Genomic DNA, 17,231 nt, shown 5'->3' with positions numbered 1-17,231 from the left:
GACTATCTATACTTTTCAAACTCATGGCATAAAATTCCATATTCTATATTTATGGCATTTTTATATATTTATCATATCTATAGCTGTGTTCCCTATTTCATTCCTAACATTTATTACTTCTTGTTTTTTTCTTTGACCAATCTTGCCAGAGATTTGTCTATAATATAAATCTTACATTAGTACCTTCTGTGAATTCCCATTTTGGCTTTATTAATCCTCTTCACTGTTTGTTTTCTATTCCATTAATTCCTGTTATCTTTATTCTTTCTGATCTTCTACTCCCTTTGGGTTTAATCTGCTGTTACTTTCCTACCTTCTTCAGCTGGCCGCTTAACTCAATAATTTTCAGTCTTGGGGCACCTGGGTGGCATAGTCTTGGTTTTGGCTCAAGTGGTGATCTCCAGAACCATGAGATCAAGCCCGCATTGGGCTCCGTGCACAGTTCAGAGTCTGAGACTTTCTCTCCATCTGCCTCACCCCCTGCAGTCTCTCTCTCTCTCAAATAAATACATAAATCTTTAAAAAATAATTTTCACGAGCACCTGGGTGGCTCAGTCGCTAAGCGGCTGCCTTCAGCTCAGGTCATAATCCCAGAGTCCTGGGATTGGGCCTGCACTGGGCTCCCTGCTCAGCAGGAAGCCTGCTTCTCCCTCTGTTTGTGTTCCCTCTCTCACTGTGTCTCTCTCTGTCAAATCAATAAATAAAATCTTCAAAAAATAATAAATAATAATTTTCAGTCTTTCAATTCAAATACCTTGAAGATTTGGGACGCCTGGGTGGCTCAGTCGTTAAGCGGCTGCTTCTGGCTCAGGTCATGATCCTAAGGTCCTGGGATTGAGCCCCGCATCAGGCTCCTTGCTGGGCAGGAAGCCTGCTTCTCCCTCTGCCTCTACCTGCTACTCCGCCTGCTTATACTCTCTCTCTCTCTGACAAATAAATAAATAAAATCTTTAAAAAAAGAAATACCTTCAGATTCCAGGACATACATTTCTTCACGTTAACATCTCTGAAATTGGGATGTTTCTTAAAACTTAAATCTTATAATCACTGTCAGTCAGGCAGCAGTGATGATCCCACTGTCCTTGCTTATGCATAAACGTAGATAATTACAGAATAAGCTTGCAAAAAAAAAATTGGTGGTTATGCCTGGTAGCATGACTGGACAACTGTAATCTCTCAGTATTAGCCAACAAACCTATTTAGACCATCTGACAAAGAACTATGAGTCTCATCTGAAAAGCTTTTGTTGAAGCCATTTGGCAAGCTCAAGAAAGCATGAGCATCAAAACTTGATGGGTGCCAGCAGTGTCAAAGAAAATGATAAGGATAGCTATAGGGCACTCTTTTAAGAAATGCTGTATCACCAATGATCTCTCTGACACAGTAAGCAATACTAGGTAGAAAAACACAAACCTCTATGATTCAGTCAAAACCCGATTTAGAAGAATCATGAACAGGAATATCCTAATTTATTACTTCACTTCCTTTTATAAATACATGCTCAAGTCTTATGTTAAATCTATAAATAAATTTATAAGAGCTCTTGCAGGAAGCATAAAGTTAAAAGGTCTAAGTGATAGGAAAGCACTGTTTGGTAAACGATAGTGCATCTTACAAAAGATGGCAACCTAAGATTCAATGAAATATAATATAGGCACTTAAATTTTCCTTAGTTTTGCTTTAGCTGTATTCCACAGATTCTGAGAGTTGTTTCCACTATTACTCAATTCTAAATATATTCCAATTTCCATGATTTTGTTCTTTACCATACATTATTTAGAAGTCTGTTTTTGCATTTTTAATTTCCAAACACAGACTAGGAGGGATATTGGTTATATTTGTCAGTAATTTCTAATTTTATTGTATTGGGGTCAGATAACATGGTTTATATAGCAATCTTTGGTATTTGTTGAAACTTTATTGCCAATTATGTGCACGTTCTATATTCGTTTAAAAGGAATGTATATTCTCTAATTTGGGAAAGGTATGTTTCTCTGTAAATGCAACAGTTATTCATAGTATTTCTTTTAGTGGTTACCCTTAAATTTTTAATATGCATCCGACAGCCTAATCAATATCTCTATCTCCCTGAACTATATATGGAAACTCAGAACTTTTTAATACTGACCACTTTCCCTCCCAGCTTACATTTTGTCCTTGTCCAATATTTTAGTTCCACTTTGGTTTTGGCCCCTACAAAATAATCATCATTATTTTTGTTTTATACGGTCAATGTTGGCTTAGTTTACACACCAATTTCTCTCTTCACCATGATTTCTTATATCCTACTTTCTCCCATTACATTTCTTTCTTCCTGAAATACATTCTTTAACGTAAGAGTTCCTTCAGAAATAGCATGGTAAATACTCCGTATTTTTGTTTATCTGAAAATATTTTTATTTTTCCCTCACTCTTGAATGATAATTGAGCTGAATACAAAATTCATATCTCTGTCAACACTTAGAAGACATTATTCCATTTTCTTCTGGCCTCTCTTGTTGATTCACAAGATGTCTGATCTCGGTCTGTTGCTCCTCTTTTCTTTCTGGTTGCTTTTTAAAGTGCTTTCGGTGTTCTACAGTTTCACTGTAATGTGTTTGGTTGTGGGGGTCGAGTTTTTTTGTTCATTTAATTATTTCTAGAGCCTCTTAAGTCTAAAACCTAAGGATTCACATCTTTTTATTAATTCTGAAATATTCTCAAGTCATCATCTCTTTCAATTCCATGTCTCCTCATTCTACTCTTCTCCTTCTGTAATTATTATTACATGTTGGGTCTTCTTGATTTTTCATTTTTCTTCCCCACTTTCAGATTTTCCTTCATTCTTTACTGTTTTGTTCTCAGGATTTCCATATATCTAATTCCCAGCTTACTGATTTTCTCTTCATCTGTGTAAGCTGTTGCTTATTTACTGAGCTTTTTTTTTTAACCTAATGGACTATATTTTTCATTATGTTTAGCTCTTTTTCAAATATACCTGTTTCATAACATCTTATTCATTTTCTGGGATGTCAATTAATTCTTTGATGTCTTTAGTCACTTAAAATATGTTAATTTAAATTATCATTCAAGCTGCTATTCTACTATACTGGTTCCCAGAGATATAATCCTCTTGCTTGTTGTATCTACTCTCATTTATGTTAGAAAATGGTTTCCACATGTGTCACATTTAATTATAAGTTCATCTTCAGCTGGGGTTCTTTCTTAGAGAATCTCTTCTGGCCCAAGTTGAGAGTAACCCTTGGAGTCTTGTTTTTCCTTTCTCCAGGTGACCCAGGGGTATTACTAGTTTGGAGCCCGCTTTTATATTAATTTCTCAGCCTGGTGATACTTAAACCATATAATATAAACTCAGATCCCAAATATAAGCAAGGCATATATCTTGTGCTTCAATTTCTCAGAGAAGCCTTTTGTCCCATTTCCTCTCTGCATCGAACCCAGGCAAATCAAGACAAGATTTCTTATCACTGGCTTGTGTCAGTGGGAAGATTTTTCTCTACCCATCCTTGCACTTTGAATGCACATCAAGAATGCCAGTTTTGTGCAGAAGTTTTAGTTTTGGTTCCTTTTTCTACATGGTTAAAACTTAGTCCATTAGGAATAGAAACCAGAAATAACCCCTCACCACGCCCCATCACTCTGCTCCAGGACAGCACAGCATGAGCTCAAGGCTTACTAAAGTTTTGGGTTTTAGTTTCATTTGTATTTCTAGAACCCGGAGATTTTCCTCTATTTCCTGCAAGCTCAGGAATGCACTTTTAAAAAATGTTAGTTCAGGGGCTCCTGGGTGGCTTAGTCGTTAGGTGTCTGCCTTCAGCTCAAGTCATGATCCCAGGGTCCTGGGATCGAGACCCACATCAGACTCCCTGCTTGGGGGGAAGCCTGCTTCTCCTTCTCCCGCTCCCCCTGCTTGTGTTCCTCCTCTTGCTGTCAAATAAATAAATAAAATCCTAAAAAGCAAACAAACAAACAAAAAACTGTTAGTTCTATATCATCTAGCTTTTCTGGATATTTGTAGCAGAGGAGTCTTCTTATCTCAGTTATCCATCTTGCTAAAAGAGCATCTGGGTTCTCCAATCTATTTCCTACATTAACTCCGTAGGAGTAATCACTCTAAAATGCAAAGATGGAACTCCTCTTCAAAACTCTCCAGTGGATCCTTACTCCTGAGGACAGCATTCAAAGTCCACTATTATCCAGTAACTGCTTATTTCTGGAATTCCATCTCCTTCCACTCTCCCACACACACTTTTTGCTCCAACAACTCCTACTTACAATCCCTAGACGTCTCCTTGTTACTTCATACTCCTGTGCTTCTAAATATACTGATTTCCCTCATCTTTATCCTGCCCTCATCCACCTACTGAATACTCAGGGTCAAGTGTCTAACTTTTACTGCAGCCACTCCTGACCCATCCAAGTTTGATTCTCTTCATTGTGAAATGGCTAACATTCCTTGAGCTCTTCATATGCCATATGCATTCTAATAATTCACTTAGTCTTAACAACAACTTCTGATTTTGCTATTACTATCCCCATTTTCTAAATGAGGAAACTAAGGCAAGGTCAAGCAATGTACCCAAGGACACACAGCTATAAATGGCAGAGCTGGAATTCAAATACAGGCAATCTGTCTCCAGATCCTGCTCCGTTAACTGGCTCTCTTAATATACACCTTATTGCTTTCTACAATTATATCTTGGATTACGGTTGTAAGTGCATTTATTACACATTTCAGTGGCATGTTTATATACTAATCTTCCCAACTATACCGCCTTGAAGAGAAAGAATCATGTTTTTATTCTTTTTGTAGTTCTAGTGCCCAGCATACAGAAGACCCTCAAGTAGTTACTAAACTAATGCATGACTGAAGGAAACATCCTCATAGCCACTGCTTTAGTCCAGCCTCTCTTCATCTCTTGCCTGAACTACTAAAATAGTCCTCTAGCTGGACTCCCTTCCTTGTTTTTATTCACCTCTTTCCTCCATACTCCAGCCAAGCACATTATGATGATGTCATTCCACTTACTTAAAAAAACTTTAAGGGTAGGAGTGCCTGGGTGGCTCAGTCAGTTAAGCATCTGTCTCTTGGGGCGCCTGGGTGGCTCAGTCTGCCTTCAGCTCAGGTCATAATCCCAAGGTCCTGGGATCAAGCCTGCTTCTCCCTCTCCCTCTGCTGTGTTCCCTCTCTCGCTGTGTCTCTCTCTGTCAAATAAGTGAATAAAATCTTTAAAACTAAAAAAAAAAAAAAAAAAGCATCTGACTCTTGATTTCAGCTCGGGTCATGATCTCAGGGTGGTGAGATTGAGCCCTGTGTTGGGCTCCATGCTGGGCATGGAGCCTGCTTAAGATTCTCTCTCCCTCTCCCTCTGCCCCCTCCCTTAAAAAAAATCTTTTAAGGGCTCTGCATTATCTACAGGATAAAGTTCCAAATTCTTTAAAGATTTTATTTATGTATTTATTTATTTGTCAGAGAGAGAAAGAGAGAAAGAACACAAGTAGGCAGAGTGGCAGGCAGAGGCAGAGAGAGAGAAGCAGGTTCCCCACTGAGGAGGGAGCCCGATGTGGGAATCGATCCCAGGACCCTGGGATCATGACCTGAGCTGAAGGCAGTGGCTTAACCTACTGAGCCACCCAGGCGTCCCAAGTTCCAAATTCTTTAATCACGAGACACATGCCCTTTGTGATCTAATTTCCACAGTCCCTTCTCTTCTCCTTCCCACTCCAGTCCAAATTTCCATCAATATTTAACCCCTGTCAGTCCCTGAATATGCCAAGAGTCTTCATGCTTTTCTATATACAGGTTCTTCTTCCTGAATGGCCATGCCCTCCTCCCTCATCTGATGAATTCCTATTCTTTTCAACATATAGCTCAAATACCTCAGCTTTCCTCCACCCTTAGTTATCCCATTCCTATATTCTGTTGACATTATGCATTCACCTCACTTACCACTTTGTATGTTATTTGGTAAGGCGTTTGTCCAACCAGCTTGTGGAATCTCAAAAAACGGGGACCATGTCTTATCCATCTTTTTTACTGTATTATCTTACAGAGCACATGCTCCAAAAATGCTCATTGAATTAGTGGAATGCTATTTGACAAACATATCCTATATCCTATACTCAAAAAAACTCAGCTATAAATGAATTCAAGGGTAAGCAACCCATCCAGATTCACTGGAAGTTAGGCAGGAGTGGAAATATGAATGGACAAAAACAATACCTCCTAAATTCCTGCTGCTCAATCCTGAATTCTATAGAATAGAGACAGTCCTCCAATGGCAATTAATGTTTAGTTGGTGAGGTTATCTCATTCTGAGTTGTTTCTTGCATTAGTATAACACATAAAGACACTCTCAAATTCTGGACTGTATCTCATTAAGGACAAAAAGTTGACTCATTTTATACATTTTAAAACAAATCCTTAAAGATGAGGGGAATTCTTGTCCTTTTACACTACAATCACATGATTTCATTATTCATTAGTCCTAAGTGCAATTTAGGCTGCACACATAGCAAACATTGTCTGCCAACTGAGTAATAAACCAGAACTATTTGTCACAGAAAGAGGAAATTTTTTACAAGTATAATGTTAACCCTAAGTGAACAGGGAGGTTGGGTAGGATTACAGTGAAGGGATAAATGAGATACTATTCAATTTCTGCAATGCACTTTTTTTTTTTAAAGATTTTATTTATTTGACAGAGGGAGAGATCACAAGTAGGCAGAGAAAGGCGGGTGGGGGGCAGGTGGGAGGGGAGCAGGCTCCCTGCTGAGCAGAGAGCCCAAGGCGGGGCTCGATCCCAGGATCCTCAGATCATGACCTGAGCTGAAGGCAGAGGCTTAACCCACTGAGCCACCCAGGCACCCCTCTGCAATGCACTTTTAACACTAAAAATTTTTTAAAAGTTCTAACTGCCAGTTTAAAACACTCATTGACCTTTGTCTAACCTTCAATTGTTACCCATGGTAGAAGAAAAAGAACTGTCCTAAAAGTCTTGGCTCCTCTTTCTTTCTTTCTTACTAATATTTTATTTATTTGAGAGAGAGAACACAAGCAGTGGGGCGGGGCAGAGTGAGAGGGAGAAGCAGACTCCCTGCTGAGCAGGGAGCCCACCATGGGGCTTGATCCCAGAACTCTGGAATCATGACCCAAGCGGAAGGCAGACACTTAATCCACTGAGCCACCCACAAGCACCCCAAGGTCTTGGTTTCAAGTTCAAAGGCAGTACAATTTAGAATGATCACTCTTGATTTCAAATCAAGACTAAATGAATTCTTAAAATTCATTATTATATAATATATATACTTAAGTCTCGTTGGTAATAATTATATTTTATAATATTCGATATATTACACATTATATAAAATATTATGTATACTATTTTACATATTATATAAATATATTATATATTATAAAAATATAATTATTACTAATGAGACTTAAGTATTGCTCTTGTATATACAACTGACCATTGAACAATATAGGGGTGAGGGGCACTGACCCCTGGCACAGTCAAAAATCCACAGTAACTTCTGACTTCCCCAAAACTTTACTCATAGCCCACCACTGACCAGATGCCTTACTAATAATGTAAACTGCTGATTAGCATATATTTTGTATGTTATGTGCATTATATACTATATTCTTACAATAAAGCTCAAAAAAAGAAAATGTTAGGAAAACCCTAAGAAAGAGAAAATACATTTACGGCACTGTAATGTGGTCTTTGAAAAAAAAAATCCACTTATAGGTGGATGCACAGAATTCAAACTCCTGTTATTCAAGGGTCTACGGCAGCTGCAAAGGTACCTATCTATGTCTGTGTGTGCTCCATTTTTTTTAATCAATGGACCAAGACTGTCTCTAAATTTAGAATAAAAGCTCCACAAGAAAGAAATCTTTGAATATTTCATTTACTAATGTCTCCCAAGGTCCTAGAACAGTGCCTGGCTGGCAGAGCAAAGGCATTCATTACATACTTGTGAATATTGCTCAAAATGGTCCAAATACTGTAACAGTATATGCAACGAGCTACAGCTCGAGAAACAAGAAGCAGCCTTCACACAATGTTGCACAAATCAACTGATACTGTATCCAAAAGCAAACTGACAATGCATATAATAAAACAAAACATTTTACACAAGAGTCCTTAAGGTCCTGAAGTTTAAAGCTTGCCAAGAAGATGGCAAAAAACAAAAATGTCACCAACACAACCAAAATTTTCAACAAGCACAAACTCTTACACTTATTTCATAGACAATTCAATTCTAAAAGAGCCATGAGCCTTCAACTAAATTTTAAGAATTTCTCTTAAAAACCAGTGCATTTACTACAAAATTTAATTCCCAGTATTATAAAGCAGGCTTGACCTTTCTTTTATCAATTGGCCTAACTATGCCAAAAGAATATTGCTAAGCAATATACCTCTGAATATACCTAAAATTGCTAATTCTATTTGCTGTTTCCCACTCAAAAACACAATGTAAATACTTATAAAACTGGTCTTTAGTTTTCCCTATTAAAAGCCATCATGAGCATTTAACTGGGGAATCAGACTATGTTTATTGGGTTATTTATGGGGTACCCTTTTGGTACTTGATTATCTGCTACTCACTTATGATGATGATTAGCTGGTTACATTTTTTTTTTAAAGATTTCACTTATTTATTTGACAGAGAGCGAGAGAGCACAAGCGGGGGAGCAGTAGAGGGAAGGGAGAGACAGGCATGATCGGAGGACCCTGGGATCATAACCTGAGCCGAAGGCAGATGCTTCACCAACTGAGCCACCCAGGTGCCTGTGGTCACTTTCTACTCTGTTTTGGGCCTCAGTTCTCCCTTCTGTAGAATGAGGGACCTGTGTTAAAACAATGGTTCCTCGCTTTCTTTTTCAACCCTTTGAGAATCTGGTGAAAGTTATAGGTGACCTCTCCTTAACAATGTACATACATGTGTATATAACAATTTTATGAACATCTATTTATAATAGCAAAAGATTGGAAACAACCTAAATGTCTACCAACTGATAGTTAACTAAATTGTTACAGCCATTCAACAAATTCCTTGCAGTTGTAAGTAGGATAAAGAAACCTTTCATATACTGATATGAAAAGATTTCCATCATGTATTGTTACATGAACAAAAGCAAGTTACAGTGTATACAATATGCAAACTTTTGTGTAAAAATATCAAAAACTATACCTGAATTTTTATATATAAACATAAATTGGAATAAACAAGAATTTTGATGTTCATGGAAAATGAGTAAAGGGGTAGGAGGAACCTTTCCATTGCATACTTTGTTATATGTTTGTTTGCATTATGTCAATACACTGCATACTAAAATTTTAAAGTAAAAAAATTGTATATAACTTCAAGAAGTCCAGGCAACCCACTGAAGCTAGAAGATAAATTCCAAACCCTGCTCAGCAATATTCTTCTATAATGACTTGACTTAATAAGCCTATAATTATATACACTCACACAAGAACATTTAAGGAAAAACATTTTTCATCACAGTCCTCGTAAACATATAACGTAATTGGTGGATACTCAGTGATTCAATAGATCCTAATTTGGAATCTCATTTTATATAATTTTCCTTAATTATGATACACTTTATGACAAATTTCTTCAAGGGAAAAAGTCTGCACAAATTATTAAGCCATACTCCCTCTCATGGATCAAATTTCAGACTATTTCACTGAGGAGTCCAGACTTTAGAAATAAGAATACAAATTTCTATCCTATTTGACCATATAATCAATAGTACTAGTAGGGAGACATGAGAAATGCTTTTCTTTCCCATAATCTCAGAATTTGAAGCAAATTAAAGAGCATATGAGAACATCATACAGCACCCATAAATTAGATGACATCTGAGGAGACCTTCTTGCCTGATTTGAGCAGCAATCAGATGGAACTGGGTTTTCATCCTTAAGGCAAATTATTTAACCTCTCTGGGTCTCAGTTTCATCTGTAAAATGGAAATAAAAGTACCTATCTCATAAGGATGTTGTGGAGCTTAAAAGGAGTAACAAGGAACACAGAAAATAAGACAGAAATAAAAAGCAAAGTATCCTAGGAAAGTGGCAGGTGTCCGCTCAAATCACAACAGATTGCATTCTGGAACCTGTAGTTTCTAGGGACTGGATTTTCATACACAAGCAACGCCTTCTTTTCCCTACTGAAAATAACACATGGCAGAGTTCCCAACACAGAAAGTGCAAATATCTGGCCTTTCCTAATTACGCTTCTTGAAAATCTCCTCTTGGGCAAACATTTCTTATCAAATAACTGTAGATGTTGTATCAATTGGATGTGTCAGAGAGAGTCTGAAGTTACAAGAGTTTTGTTTTGTGGTTTTTACAGGACACTTTCTATGTCTAGCTCAGCACCAAAGAGCGGCAGGCTATGCAATGTAAAGAAAGGCAACAAGTTTAAAGCAAGAGTCCTGCAACAGACTTTTAACTCCCAGGATGATAGCAGGAAACCTACACTGCCATAGAGTTCTACCTCCCTGCCAACCAATCTCCATTTACGAAACTTTTATACCCCATCCACTTTTGTTTTGTCTCCAGCACTACTGGAGCTTATTAATTTCTGGAATTATTATAAATATAATTAACCCTGATTTACTGCTTCCTCACTATGTGCCAAGCTCTGTTCTAAGCATGCATTTTTCAAGACTCTGTGAAAACTGCACATGTGAGTTAATTCTCTCACCTGCTTTACACTCAAGTCTGAAAAGCTCCCTTCACATCCTCAAGTACAACCCGTTCCCATAATTCCGGATACTCATACCTCTCACTGATCCATTCAGGCCAGGAGCCACTTCTTTACACGCAGTTCGCCCCCCAGCTCCTAACCCAACGCTAAACCAAGCACTTCTCCGATCCTCTAGGGCCCCTGCAAAGTTCGGAACCCTTCTCCCACACACCATTCCAACCTGGCCCTAACTTGTTCCAAGAATGCTGTTTCCCTCCAAACTTCTGACTTCCGTGAGGCGCGGGATCCCCTCACCGCCGTTCCAAATCCCGTACTTCACTCTGAAGTTCAAAATTCACAAACAGATGCACCTGGACAGAGCCCAGTTCCAACCCCACGAGAACTCTAAACGGCCGCTCGAGTACGGCCTGGGACCCCCACCCCCACCCCCTAACCAGGCCAGGCCGGGTTTGCTCGGCCTCGCTCCGGACCCCAAGGGGAGGAGGGGAAGCTCCACCTGGCTCTGCGGCCGCGGCGCGCGGCTCCTGCTCCGGCCTGGGCCCCGCGGCGGCCGCGCCCCCGTCCCGGCGCGGGCGGCAGCGCTCTGGCTGGCCGCGGCGGGCGCGCTCGCTCTGCACCTCCGCGTCGGCCTGGCCGTCGTCTCGGGCCCGACGGCGGGCCCAAGTGGGGCCGCGGGCTCTGCAGCGGGGGCAACCCGGGCCCGCCGCGTCGGCGGCGCGCTGGGCGCAGCCTCGGCACAGCGAGTGGCCGCACGGCAGGGCCGCCGCTTCCCCCGGGGTCTCCAAGCACCCGGCGCAGCCCGACTCCTCCGGCCGCGGCGGTGGCGGCGGCTGCAGCAGCGGTGGTGGCAACACCAGCAGCGCGGGGCCAGAGGCTGCGCCCGGGGCCACAGTCTTGGCTGCCGCCATCTCGTCACAGCGGCCCCGTCGGCCCCGCCGACTGAGAGCGGCCGCTGCCGCCGCGGAAGAGGCCCGCGTACTCGGACCTGCCGCCGCCATCTTGTTTCCCGTTTGAAGGGAGAGTCCGTTGCGAGGGAGAAGAGTAGAGGGCGGGGTAGCGCGGCGGGCGGTGCCGGCTACATATTTATGAGGAGGCGGGGTTCCAGGGAGCCCGGGGCGGGTTCTCTCCGGGTCTGATTGGCGAAAAGCGGAGGCTCATTGATATTTATGAGTTACCCTATATACAGTCTTCAGCCTCGCCCTACAGTCTGCAATTTCCTCTTATTGAACCCGATGAAGTTGAGGACTGAGGGGATTTGGAAATTCTGAGCGATATTAAACTTTATGAAGTAATTACATGTATTTATCCTGCAATACCCTGATAACTAAAGCTAAAGTGAGTGGGGAATATGTGACTTATCCAGAACCTTCCCTCAGTGCTTCATTTGATGTGAAGGTAGATGTTGTGACCAGGCCTACTGTGACCAGCAGCTACCAAAAATAACACCTTCTTGTCAGTCCTCATCTCCATATCCTCCCTCTCCACATCCTTCCCGGAATTCCCTTCCCTTGTCTGGCAAAACCATACTTTTCCTGGTTTTTTCTCAACGCCTCAGCTCTTTCTCACTCTGTTGAGCCCTCCACCTTAAGTGTGGGTATTCCTCTAGGCTCAGGCCTCAGTCCTCTTCCCCCTTTGGATGCCACCTCACCCTCACCTCACACTTTCTTCCAGCTGAAACCCCCAAATTGACATCTGCAGTCCAGACCTCTTGACTCCAGCACTGTATATTCAACTACTTGAAGGAAACATAATCTGGATGTCTGGATTCCTCATGTACAAAACTAAAGTCACTGTCTTCCACCCTACTTCCAAAACAGCTTATTTCTTGTTCCCCATATCTTATTAAAGGTACTATCCTCCCAGTTCCTCAAGCTCTAGACCTAGTGTTCTTTACTTATCCCTCATGTCCCACATCTGTCAGTTTCTTATTCTCCCACCAAAATGACTATTTTCCCACCTATCTTCTCCTCTTCACTGCCCAGTTCATGTCTCATCATCTCTCACCTAGATTCGTGCAGTAGCTCCTATAGGTTGTCTCCCTGCTCACAGCCTCTCTTCCTCCAATCCATCCTCTACAGCTTCCTAAATGACAGCTGTGACTAGGGCTAGTCACCAAATGAGGTGCTCAGACTTTGATGCCAGCCCCCTTTCTAGATGCAGAGAGGATGGAGGGGGGGAAAAATGGCTCCCCTCTGATAGACGGTTCTACTGTAGCAATTCTCCTGCCCTTTGCTTTCTTTGTACAAGGTAGATCCAGAACAGTAGGACATTAAGCAAATGGCATTTCCTGTTGGGAATCTTTATAGGAAAGCATACATTCTATAAGGAGAGCAAAATCCAAAAAGCAACATGATGGAATGGAGAGCCTCAGAGGCCCTGAGACATGAGACAGCCTGGAAACAGTGTCAGAACTAGTGATAAGCCAGAGTGATTGGTGGAAGTCAGAGAGCAGGAAAAAGAAAATCAACTCCCAGGATGAGAACCAGATGGCTAAAGCACATTCAAGAATTGAAGAAGAGTCTTTGGGTAATTGAAACAAGGTCTTGTGTGCACAGAGGCTCAGTCTTGCTGGAATCCTGGCAAGCACAGAAGTATGGCTTCAGCTGGACTGTCCTTTATCTAGGGATCCTCCTCATTTCACTCCCTAGTTGAGATCCTTGAGTATGCTTTGCCCACATTCTGACAAGGAAGCCTGTGGTCCAGAGATCAAGCCAACTACAGTTAGAAATGGGGCCCTTTGTGTGTGTGTGGGGGGGGGGGGGGTACATGGGTGACTCAGTTGGTCAAATGGCCAACTCTTAATTTCAGCTCGGGGCATGATCTCGGTGTCCCGGGATCAAGCCCTGCTCAGGCTCTGTGCTCACTGGGGAGTCTGCTTCAGGATACTCTCTCTCCTTGTGCCCCTCCCCAGCTTGCTTGAGCATGCGCATGTACACAAATGCTCTCTCTCTCTCTCTCTGTCTTAAAAAAAAAAAAGGAAAGATGGGGTTATGGACATTGGGGAGGGTATGTGCTATGGTGAGTGCTGTGAAGTGTGTAAACCTGGCGACTCACAGACCTGTACCCCTGGGGCTAGTAATACATTATATGTTTATTAAAAAATAAAAAAGGAAAGAAAGAAATAGGGCTCTTGGTCTGGGCTCACTTTTGACAGCTTGGGGCTCTTAATCTGAAGCTTATTTACTGTTGAAAGAACTGAACCATAGGCATGCACTATGCTTTCTTGGATACAAATAAAGATAGGAAACTTCCTTTTACAGAAGGAAAAAATAAGCGATCTGAGTAGCACTGGACCAACAGCCAGGAGATCAAGGATCAGTCGTGGCCCGTTATGCCTAACTCATTGTGTGATTTCTAACGGGTAACTTCTCTGTGGGCCTCAGTCTCCTCATTTATCGGAATTCAGCAGTTCTCAACCCAGGATGCACCTCAGAAAGGCACACACACACATACAACAACAACCAAGTCCCACCTCAGATCTACTGAACCCCAAAACTGAAGATGGAATACCAGCAGGTATATTTCCTTAATGCCATAGGAATTATTATGAACACTCCCAGATAAAACCACTACAACAGATCAATTCAAAGGTCTCTTTTAGCTCTTCCATTCTAGAAGTCTGACTCCCAATTTCTCCCAGTCTCTTCTTTCCTCTATGCCGTTGCCAGAGTAATCTTACTAAAGCAGTAGCAGGGACAGAAGGCAAAGCAAACCTAAGAAATCTGGAGAGTTGTTCACTGTGTGGGAAAATGAGGGCGATAAGGATGATTCTAATGTGGTAAGTCTAGGAGCCTGAGATTATGATCGCAATTGACAACTGACAAAAGCAGAGTAAGTGGAAAGGAAAAAGAAAGATGAAGGTAGACATTTTGTTTTATTTTCGTTTACCACCAGTGTTTCAAGTCCTTCTTACTTCGGGGAGGGCCCCATTCTATACAGTATCTGCAGTATAGCTAAGATGAGGGAAGCTGAAGCAGGGAGATAGTCTCCCTGCCCCCCAGTGGCTAGAACCTGACATATAGAACCTGACCCAGCTCAGCCACCTAGCCACACCTCTCTAAACTTTGAATCTTCAGGGAATGACAGGAGACCTACTGGCAAGTTTAGAATTATTCAGAGCAACAGAGACAGTAGGTGTCTAACCACAGTGGGTCCCTCATAAGGCTTGGGAGTATGGGGGTCCCTACCGTAGTGATGATGGCCATTATGGAAAGTTTGTTCCTGAGGCACAAACTTGGTTGTGGTGCCTGCTGCCTGGCCTTCCTAGGTTACAACCCATTTTCCATATCCAACTCTCCAGCCTTCCTCTCAACTCTGTATCCTTCCAGTAAATTCTGTTTTTTCTTGAACTTCTCACAATTTCAGGTGTTTGCATCCAAGAACTCTGACAGAAATACTGGTCTGTTGTTTTTTAAGTGTCACCAGAAAATGGTTGACAAGGATGCTTTCTAAGTTACAAAACCATGTAAAAGCTTAGGCTGACAGCCTAGAGTAGAATGCGCCAGAGTTGCCTGTGTTCTTGTTTCTAAGCTCGCACCTGTACCACAGAGCACCAAGGGAAGAGGGACTCACAGACTCACTTTGGTGCAGTCATCAAAGATGCCAACTGGAACAGTAGCAGTGCAACCTCCATACCAAGGCTCTCCAGTTGCTTTTGCTCTGCCACTCCTACCATATTCTCTGGGAATTGCATTGCTGCCCGAATTCCCTGCTCTCCTTCTCATGATGCGCCCACAGTTTCACTTCACCCCTAACCCTCCAGCACTCCTCATACACATCACTGCAAACCACCCCTTGCCCCAGCAACCAGAGGCTCCAGCTTCCTCAAGCTGGACTGAAAGACTCAGATGTGAAGCAAGGCCATTCAGCTCATTTGGGGGACAGGCTCTTTCTCCCTACAGGCCCAAGAACCCCTTCTTGCCAGCCCAGGTGCTGAGCCCATCCTGAGACCTCACAGGTCTAGGGAGGAAGAAGGATCAGACCATACCAATGTCACCTCTCCCCTACCCTCCTCAACTCTTGGGTGACATCTTCTTCCTGTTTTCTTCCTCCCTCAAACCAGATTTCCCCTTGAGATGCGGAATCTTCCCCTTCCCTTTAAAGATTGTTGCTACATTCTTACTATTATTCATCTTCTGTTACTTCCCTTTTGTTTTGGAGAAAGAAGTGGTTCTTTTTTTGTAAAGCTAACTCTCCTGTTATCTTTCCCGCCTCCTCCAGACCCTTTGTAAACACTCTACAAATACAAACAAGCCTTGGTCCCTGTACTCCTGAGGTCACAGCCTAACAGAGAAGCAAAAGTATAAGTAAATAATTACAACAGAAAAAAAAACTGTAACAGAATTGCATGCTCTGTAACTGAAACACATATAGGGTCATGAAGAAGCAGAAAGCAAGAGGGAGTGGGAGGAAGGTTTCACAAAAGAGGGGGACATTCGAGCTCTGTTCTGGAGGACGAGGAGAAGTTCACCAGGTAGACAGAGAGGGTGGCCTTCCTGGCATTCCTGTGTGGGAATCATAAAGAATTCAATGTGTCTAGAACATCGGATCGGACATTAGGCTAGAAAATTAGAGAATAACAGGAACTAGAATTTATTGAACAACTACCACACACTAGGAACATGCTAGGCAATGATATTCTATCTCATTGAGGCCTAAAATAACCCTGTGAGGTGTGTATGATAGTCTCTCCATTTTACAGAGAAACTCAGGCTATTGGGGGACTGTTGAAAGATTTAACATTTGGACCAAAGGAGTAATGTGGATGTGTATTTTATAAGAATAACTCTCAATCCTATCCTTATCAGTGAGGGATAAAAATAATCTAAGCAGCCTTCCTTCCACCCCCATGGAGTTGGGATATCACTGGACAAAGTACAGGGCACGTACCATTCATTTATTCAACAAATCTCTTTCGAGCACCTCTTACGTGGCAGATAATACAGATGCTGAGAATTCAACAGTGAACAAGGCAGGCAAGGTATGGATGCTGAGCCCGTTTGGCTGGGCCAGCTTTAAGTCAAGTATTTGGCACATTCCAGATAACGTGGAATGAATGAATGTTATCCCCTTAGTCACGCCTTTAATGTCTAGCAAGGTTCAAGACACAGTGCATTGTCAGAAAAGAAAAAATTCTCTTCGACAAACAAGCACATTTGTGGAAAACAAAAATAAAAACCTATAAATCCACCTGGAATCAGCAACTGCTTTCACTCTGCCTCTCTCTGCCCCTCCCTCCCCTCCTCCTCTCTTTCCTACGCTAAGAGTCCCTCTTCATTTTCCTCTAGGCTCTGGCCCAAGAGTCCAAACAACCAACATCAACTTTGATTTAGTTATGAGGTTTGTTTTTTTGTGTGTGTGTGGTTTTTTTTTTTTTTTTTTTTTTGGAGGTGGGGAATAGAGGTGGCTTTAAGAAGTCCTTTTAGGGGGCACCTGGGTGGCTCAGTGGGTTAAGCCGCTGCCTTCAGCTCAGGTCATGATCTCGGGGTCCTGGGATCGAG

The 17,231-nt window shown here is 42.0% G+C and overlaps 1 protein-coding gene across 1 annotated transcript in view; it reads right to left on the bottom strand.

The window, feature by feature from the left end:
• The window catches only part of RNF169 (ring finger protein 169), a 76,171-nt gene extending 64,442 nt beyond the window's left edge, over window positions 1-11,729 (bottom strand). Inside the window, exon 1 of the mRNA XM_046014517.1 lies at window positions 11,228-11,729. Coding sequence (XP_045870473.1) covers window positions 11,228-11,729 — 502 coding nt within the window. The remainder of the gene's footprint in view (window positions 1-11,227) is intronic.
• Between the last annotated feature and the right edge of the window lie 5,502 nt (window positions 11,730-17,231).

Source organism: Meles meles, chromosome 8 (assembly GCF_922984935.1).
Source record: "Meles meles chromosome 8, mMelMel3.1 paternal haplotype, whole genome shotgun sequence".
Classification (NCBI taxonomy): Eukaryota; Metazoa; Chordata; class Mammalia; order Carnivora; family Mustelidae; genus Meles; species Meles meles.
This window is presented reverse-complemented; position numbering and strand designations above follow the sequence as displayed.